The sequence below is a fragment of the Sander vitreus genome, chromosome 21, assembly GCF_031162955.1.
Source record: "Sander vitreus isolate 19-12246 chromosome 21, sanVit1, whole genome shotgun sequence".
Classification (NCBI taxonomy): Eukaryota; Metazoa; Chordata; class Actinopteri; order Perciformes; family Percidae; genus Sander; species Sander vitreus.
Window position 1 is genome coordinate 150,001 of NC_135875.1, and position 8,272 is coordinate 158,272.

Here is an 8,272-nt window from a genome sequence, read left to right on the forward strand (position 1 = left end):
GTGTGTGTGTGTGTGTGTGTGTGTGTGTGTGTGTGTCTGTGTGTGTGTCTCTGTGTGTTTGTGTGTGTGTGTCTGTGTGTGTGTCTCTGTGTGTGTATGTGTGTGTCTGTGTGTCTATGTGTATGTGTGTTTGTCTCTTTGTGTGTGTGTGTGTGTGTCTGTGTGTCTATGTGTGTGTGTGTGTGTGTGTGTGTGTGTGTGTGTGTGTGTGTGTGTGTGTCTCTGTGTGTCTGTGTGTGTGTCATGTGTGTGTGTGTGTGTGTGTGTGTGTGTGTGTGTGTGTCTGTGTGTCTCTGTGTGTGTGTGTGTGTGTGTGTGTGTGTGTGTGTGTGTGTATGTGTCTCTGTGTGTGTGTGTGTGTGTGTGTGTGTGTGTGTGTGTGTGTGTGTGTGTGTGTGTGTGTGTGTGTGTGTGTATGTGTCTCTGTGTGTGTGTGTGTGTGTGTGTGTGTGTGTGTGTGTGTGTGTGTGTGTTTGCTTCCTGACCTCTGATCTCTGCCATGTGATTGGAGGATAATAAAGTGACATCATCAGTAGTAAACGAATGGCGGTCCGGTCCACCTGTCTCCTCCGTCTGTCACAGGACAGTTTGTTTGTCATCTCAACAACTTCATGTAATTCTACTTAAACTAACATTTTTATTTAATTCTCTTACTCATAAAGTCATTAAATACAATAAAGAAAATGTAACAAATGCCCTAAACATATTCTTAATAAATCTTATCAATCATTCCCTGAAAGAAGCGAGCAGCCCTGCCCGTTGGACCGTCCATATCTTCTTCATTAGTTGATATGTTCAGCATGTAGCTCCAAGGTCGATGCTAAACTGAGTTACCGGCTTTTAATTGGATGAATATTTCATTTATCCAGTTCAGCTTTTCAGCATTCACACGTTCTTTCTGTTGATCTAAACTGGTACTATAAAGTTAAAATAATTTTGTCTGAATTTCATCAAAAACTTTGTCTGAATGAGAGTTCCTGTTGGCTGTCAGAGACCCCTGCTGACCTCTGACCCCGCCTCTTTTTGGAAGTGTTTAGCCAATAAAATGACACCAGAGAAGATCATGTTCACCAAACACACACACACACACACACACACACACACACACACAGACACACACACACACACACACACACACACACACACACACACACACACACCTGTAAACTGAGGCTGCTGCTAATAAAGTTTTATACGAGCGCAGCAGGAGGTGAGAGGTCAGCGGTCTCATCTCCTTATTGTTATTTTGGTTCAGTCACTTTCCTCTTTAAGACTTTAAGACCTTAGAGTTTCGAGTCAGAGACAGTGAACAGAGTGTGTAGAGAGGAGTTGGTTCATTCTGTTTGATACCAATAACAGGACCAGTCTGAAGTGATGTGTGCACGTCAGACCGCCGAACGCTGCTACTGACCAATCAGAATCAACGTGATAGAAATATATATTATCCACTATGTGTCCAGCAGCGGGAGGACGGAGGCTACGAGTCGTCTGTCTCCCAGGAGAAGCAGGACTCGGATCATACAATCAGCCTCAAGGTCAGAGGAAAACAATCATTTCATTGGCTGACATTAGTGTCCATCTGAAGGGGAACCATCCACAGGAAACCAGTTTAACTGCTGCTGAAACCAGCTGAGCTAGTGTCTCCTGTAGTCAGGTGTGTTCAGCAGTCTGAGCTGATGTCTCCTGTAGTCAGGTGTGTTCAGCAGTCTGAGCTAGTGTCTCCTGTAGTCAGGTGTGTTCAGCAGTCTGAGCTGATGTCTCCTGTAGTCAGGTGTGTCCAGCAGTCTGAGCTGATGTCTCCTGTAGTCAGGTGTGTTCAGCAGTCTGAGCTGATGTCTCCTGTAGTCAGGTGTGTCCAGCAGTCTGAGCTGATGTCTCCTGTAGTCAGGTGTGTTCAGCAGTCTGAGCTAGTGTGTCCTGTAGTCAGGTGTGTTCAGCAGTCTGAGCTGGTGTCTCCTGTAGTCAGGTGTGTTCAGCAGTCTGAGCTGATGTCTCCTGTAGTCAGGTGTGTTCAGCAGTCTGAGCTGGTGTCTCCTGTAGTCAGGTGTGTTCAGCAGTCTGAGCTGATGTCTCCTGTAGTCAGGTGTGTTCAGCAGTCTGAGCTGATGTCTCCTGTAGTCAGGTGTGTCCAGCAGTCTGAGCTGATGTCTCCTGTAGTCAGGTGTGTTCAGCAGTCTGAGCTGATGTCTCCTGTAGTCAGGTGTGTTCAGCAGTCTGAGCTGATGTCTCCTGTAGTCAGGTGTGTTCAGCAGTCTGAGATGATGTCTCCTGTAGTCAGGTGTGTTCAGCAGTCTGAGCTGATGTCTCCTGTAGTCAGGTGTGTTCAGCAGTCTGAGCTGATGTCTCCTGTAGTCAGGTGTGTTCAGCAGTCTGAGCTCACCAACTGATTCAGACCAAACCAACTCCAGGTGTGAAAACGCCCCTAGTGGTTCTATGACAGACTGAGACTTTTTCACTTGATAAATTATATTTTAATTTGAGGTTAAAGTTGTTCCTGTATAGAAAAAAGAGTGATAGTTGTACTGTTAAGTAGTATTTGTAGTAGCAGTGTAGCACTGTGGCCACACAGCAAGAAGGTTCTGGGTTTGAATCCATGTTGTTCCGGGCCTTTCTGTGTGGAGTTTGTATGTTCTCCCCATGTTTGCGTGGGTTTCCTCCGGGTGCTTCCGTTTCCTCCACCAAACATGTACTAGGTTCTCCAGTCAGTGCCCTTGAGCAAGGCACTGGCTCAGAGAGAGGAGTTGGTCCCCGGGCGCTGTAAATGGCTGCCCACTGCTCCCTTGAGATGGGTTAAATGAACAGAGAATGAATTAGAGAATGAATTGTACTACATGTATGTGTATGTGACAATAAAGTACCTTTTGTGTGTCCGTCTGTCTGTCTGTCTGTCTGTCCCGGTTCAGACGGATAAGTCGGGACGCCCGGTACTGGAGACTCCTGAAGACCTGCAGAACCTGCTGCTGCTGAGGAAGACCAAGAGAGAGCAGAAAGTCAAGAAAAAACCTGCAGCAGCTCCCCCTGCTGTCCAGAGAGTGGTAACACACACACACACACACACACACACACACACACACACACACACACACGCACACACGCACACACACAGGTGTGTCTCTGTGTGTGTGTGTGTCTCTGTGTGTGTGTGTGTGTCTCTGTGTGTGTGTGTGTGTGTCTCTGTGTGTGTGTGTGTGTGTGTGTGTGTGTGTGTGTGTGTGTGTGTGTGTGTGTGTGTGTGTGTGTGTGTGTGTGTGTGTGTGTCTCTGTGTGTGTGTGTGTGTGTGTGTGTGTGTGTGTGTGTGTGTGTGTGTGTGTGTGTGTGTGTGTGTGTGTGTGTGTGTGTGTGTGTGTCTCACAGGTATTATTTGATGTGTGTCTTTCTGTCTTCCAGCCGTATTTTGTGGACGAGGAGGATTTCTTCCAGGCCTGTGATCAGGAGCAGCTGCTGGTGATCGAGCGCTTCCTGTCGACAGGCGGAGACGTCAACGTCTGCGACGCGGTGAGTCATCAACGCTCGGCTGTTCCTATTGGCTCTTACAGATGCAGGTGTGTTTCTGTTGAACAGTAGAGGGCAGTAAAGTCACACCGAACTGAAAGCAGAAACATCTGGTCACTAAATATGTTGAACATGTTTGTCAAGTTGTAGCTCTGTTTGTTACAGAGACAGCAGGGGCCTCATGTATAAACGTTGAGTACGCACGAGAAGCTTGCGTACGCTGGCTTTCATGGACACTTTGTGATGTATAAAACATTGACTTTATGTAGCTAGTGTCTCTGTCACTGGTAACGTGACGATTTCTAAGTGAAAAGTGCCGAACCTCACCAACGTTACAAAATAAAGTTTCCACTTCACTTACTGGCATACGTCTATGAAGTTATCTATGAAAAAACATAATTATATGCACTGATACTCCATAAAAGTTTGATCATTTATGTGGATAATGTTTCACATCTTTCACACTGCTGTTTTAAATGGTTTAAAAGAGGATGGGAAATGAATAAAAAATCCACTTAGAAGATACTTTCAGTCATCCTCTGTATTTCCCGTAGATGAAATATCTACTCACTGTGCAACAAAAAGATCGGCACGGAAAAATGCAATAGTGCCTGTGATTCTGTAGTTGCTGAGGCTCAGACATCCATGGCGCACAGGAGGCAGGACACACGGCTCCATCTCCCCAGGAACAAACGCTGTGTCGGGGGGGTAAACTCATGTGATGCGTAAATGATCCCGTGGATGATTTGTAGCCTGTTAAGTGAACAAGGTGTACCTGGTCCACCAAACACTGGGCCGTCTTCACTGTCTTCATTCTGAACATATTTCTGTTGCTGTAGTCCTGTTTACTATTTCATTATTTCATCATGCGTGGCAGCGGATCACCTGCCGTGGAGACGCTGGCCTCACTAACCTCTCCTCTTCTGAGTCAGGTCTCCCTCACGCTGGACTCAGTCTCACTGAGCCTACTAACACTTAGAAAATACATGGCATTACATCAGTGAGTTCATACTGCTGATTGTGTGTAATGTGGACTGACCCTGAGATGCATGTTGTTCTGTAACTGGTGCTGACACTTTTCTCTTGATTTCCACTTCGACATTAGACATTGTTTTTTAAAATGTCTGCCATGGTTCAGTGAATTCACTGCCCGGTCACCATTTGCCACTCTGGGCATTTTCTTTTATTGCTTATCCATGATGACAAACCTCCAAACAGAAAAAAAAATGTCTCACCTCCACCCCATGATCAGCACCTCAACCTCAGTCAGTGAAGTTTTTTTTCTTCGTCTGCAGCGGGATAACCTGTTGTGATTGGACGAAGAAGAATGACGTTGGGGGTGCATTTACAGTCATTTCCATATTCATTTATGGGAGGAGGCAAGGCGGGGTCGGTGGCTCGTTCACGTGCGCTCAATTTCACGGTGATTGTGATGTATAAAGGAAAGGTGCAGGACCTGGCTTACGCCCGGTTTCATACATGTGAATATTTCTGTGCATAGGTACTTTTCAAGTTTTGGCCGTACGCCATCTTCTGGTATGAAAGCTGTCTTTTATACATGAGGCCCCTGGAGAAGAAACAACTCAAGAAACAGCTGTTCATGTTCTCTTCATATTTTGTCATCTAGAGAATCTACATAACCTGTATGAGCAGATATTTATAGAAACTGATCTGTGGGATTTCTCTGTGTGCAGTTTGAGCGAACCGGTCTGCACAGAGCGAGTTCTCGCGGTCACACCGAGGTCGTCACCAAACTGCTGGAAGCCGGAGCCAACGTCCACAGCAGAGACAAGGTTCCTTTACTGCAGTGGGCTTTCAATGCTTTTAGCTGACTTTTTTTTTACACTTTTGCTGTTTTATTGTATAGGATTTAGAAGCTTTTTCTGACACTTTCGCCACATTTTTAAAATCTTTTTCCACTGCATTCAATGCTTTCTTTGAGGGTTTTACTTTATTTACTAGTGTTTGTACCAGTCTGACTCCAGTTTGGATTCTGGTTCTGGTGTCTCTGTTCTGGCCAGCTTTTGTCCACTTGTGTCCACGCTGCGTGTCGAGGAGGACATCTGTCTGTTCTCAAACTTCTGCTGGACCAAGGAGCAGGCATCTCTGCAACCGACAAGGTAATACTACATAATAATAACATATAATAATAATACTACATGACCTCGCTGTAAGCATGAGATTCCTGTAACATGAGGAAATAATCAGAATATCTGATCTGAAGGACACAACAAATCACAAACACGGTTCAGTCTTCAGTCTCCTGGACGACTTACCGTCGTTCTCCCTGCAGTGGTTAGGGTTAGCGGTTTTCTTGGATCACATGACTGACAGGCTGTGCTCTGATTGGCCGGGAGTCGGCTCGACTGCCTCTCCTGTCCCGTGGAAGTGGCTCATGTTGAATCTTTTTTAATCTGAATTTGATCAATCAAATTTGACTGAATTTTTTTCCCAACTTGAAAAAATTGCTTCCACATCTGTGTGTGTGTGTGTTTATTTTAGCTGGACAGCACTCCTCTTCATGTCTCTGTGAGGACCGGACACTACGACTGTGCTGAACACCTGATTCACTGCAGAGCTGAAGTCAACACACAGGACAGGGTGGGTTACACACACACACACACACACACACACACACACACACACACACACACACACACACACACACACACACACACACACACACACACACACACACACACACGGACACAGGGACACAGAGACACAGAGACAGTTGTGTTGTGTTTCAGGAGGGAGACACTCCGCTTCACGACGCTGTTCGACTCAACAGATTTAAAATCCTCCAGCTGTTGTTGCTGAACGGAGCTGACACACACATCACCAACCAGGTACAGCTGAGTGTTATAGAGCTGTTACACACCAACCAGACGGCCGACCGTCGGCAGTAAAGCCAGTCGGACTGATCAGTCGGGTCCCAGAGGTCCAAAAAAATGCCTCAAAACAGAGGCGACGCCGACTTGAGCGTACGCTCTGCATGTGCACGAAACGTAATACGTCTCCATAGCAGCAGACGGCACTGCTCTGTATTGTTTCCCAGAAAATGAAAACCGGCAGCTGATTGGACGAACGTGTCACGTGGGTCTGGTTTCTCCAGATATTCAAAGCCAGACTGTCATGGCGTCTCGTTCAGAATATGATCTCATATAAAATCTCATCCTAAAATAGTTCACCGAAACGTGTTTCTGAAAACATCTGAAGAGAGCAATAGGCCGTGCAGTTGCTGAATCTGTCTTCATTCAGATCAACAAAGGTCAGTTTAAAGATTTTCATCAGATTTTGAGAGGCTCATCCGCTTGCCATTTCCGGGTGAGTCCCGACTGCCCTGTCTGACTGAACATGTCGGGTCGGCCAAAATGAAGGCCGACGGCTCCTCCAACGGACGACGGCACGGAACACACCGACCAGACTCGAGTCACCGACCTCGCCAGACTGTCAGACGGCCGATAATCGGGCTGGTGTGTCAGGGCCTTTAGAGTCAGAGGAAACTGTGTGAATCACCATATGAACACATGATGAAGGTATTAAAGCTCTCCGTCTCTGTCAAACTCAAGCACCGACTACCATTATATGCAGATGATGTTCCGGTTTTTGTCCTTATTCTGAAGACGACAATATTCGGTACTTTATTTAAAGGGGTGTTCATAAGACATGACTCCATCATAACAATGCCAGATGTCTCGTGTCACATGACTCAACATGTCATCTTATGTACACTCTTTAAATACTGTGTAACCCCAAATTCTGACTAATCTGTTTACATGCCTGATTTAAAGTTTTTATTTGTGCGAAACTTTGCCGTCTGTCTGCCTGCCTGTCTGTCTAACCTGTCTCTCTGTCTGTTTCTCTAACCTGTCTGTCTGTCTCTGTCTGTCTGCCCGTTTCCCTAACCTGTCTGTCTGTCTGCCTGTTTCTCTAACCTGTCCCTCTGTCTGTCTGCCTGCCTGTTTCTCTAACCTGTCTGTCTCTCTGTCCGTTTCCCTAACCGGTCTGTTTCTCTAACCTGTCTGCCTGTCTGTCTGCCTGTTTCTCTAACCTGTCTGTCTCTCTAACCTGTCTGTCTACCTGTCTGTCTCTCTAACCTGTCTGTCTGTATGTCTGCCTGTTTCTCTAACCCGTCTGTCTGTCTCTGTCTGCCCGTTTCCCTAACCTGTCTGTCTGCCTGTTTCTCTAACCTGTCTGCCTGTTTCTCTAACCCGTCTGTCTGTCTCTGTCTGCCCGTTTCCCTAACCTGTCTGTCTGCCTGTTTCTCTAACCTGTCTGCCTGTTTCTCTAACCTGTCTGCCTGCCTGTCTGTCTGTCTCTCTAACATGTTTGTCTGTCTGTCTCTCTAACCTGTCTGTCTCTCTAACCTGTCTGTTTGTATGTCTGTCTGCCCGTTTCTCTAACCTGTCTGCCTGTCTGTCTGCCCGTTTCTCTAACCTGTCTGCCTGTCTGTCTGCCTGTTTCTCTAACCTGTCTGTCTGTCCGCCTGTTTCTCTAACCTGTCTGCCTGTCTGTCTCTCTAACCTGTCTGCCCGTTTCTCTAACCTGTCTGTCTGCCTGTCTGTCTCTCTAACCTGTCTGTCTGTCTCTCTCTCAGGACGGACATCGTCCTCTGGACGCCGTGTTGGAGTGGCAGAACGAAACAAAGACTCTCCTCACCGAGCAGAACGACAGGAAGTGATGTCACAGACAGCGTTACAGATCAACCAATCATTGAGGTTTCAGATATATTCAAGGGTTGACTTTTTTTTTTTTTAAAACATCTTTACAAAATTA

At 46.4% G+C, this 8,272-nt stretch overlaps 1 protein-coding gene across 1 annotated transcript in view; it reads left to right on the top strand.

Annotated features, from left to right (window-relative positions):
- LOC144536670 (uncharacterized) overlaps window positions 1-8,177 on the top strand; it is an 8,805-nt gene extending 628 nt beyond the window's left edge. Inside the window, exons 3-10 of the mRNA XM_078279932.1 lie at window positions 1,461-1,535; window positions 2,904-3,035; window positions 3,389-3,496; window positions 5,188-5,286; window positions 5,515-5,613; window positions 5,996-6,094; window positions 6,244-6,342; window positions 8,094-8,177. Of these exons, the coding sequence (XP_078136058.1) occupies window positions 1,461-1,535; window positions 2,904-3,035; window positions 3,389-3,496; window positions 5,188-5,286; window positions 5,515-5,613; window positions 5,996-6,094; window positions 6,244-6,342; window positions 8,094-8,177 (795 nt within the window). The remainder of the gene's footprint in view (window positions 1-1,460; window positions 1,536-2,903; window positions 3,036-3,388; window positions 3,497-5,187; window positions 5,287-5,514; window positions 5,614-5,995; window positions 6,095-6,243; window positions 6,343-8,093) is intronic.
- Window positions 8,178-8,272: the final 95 nt, after the last annotated feature.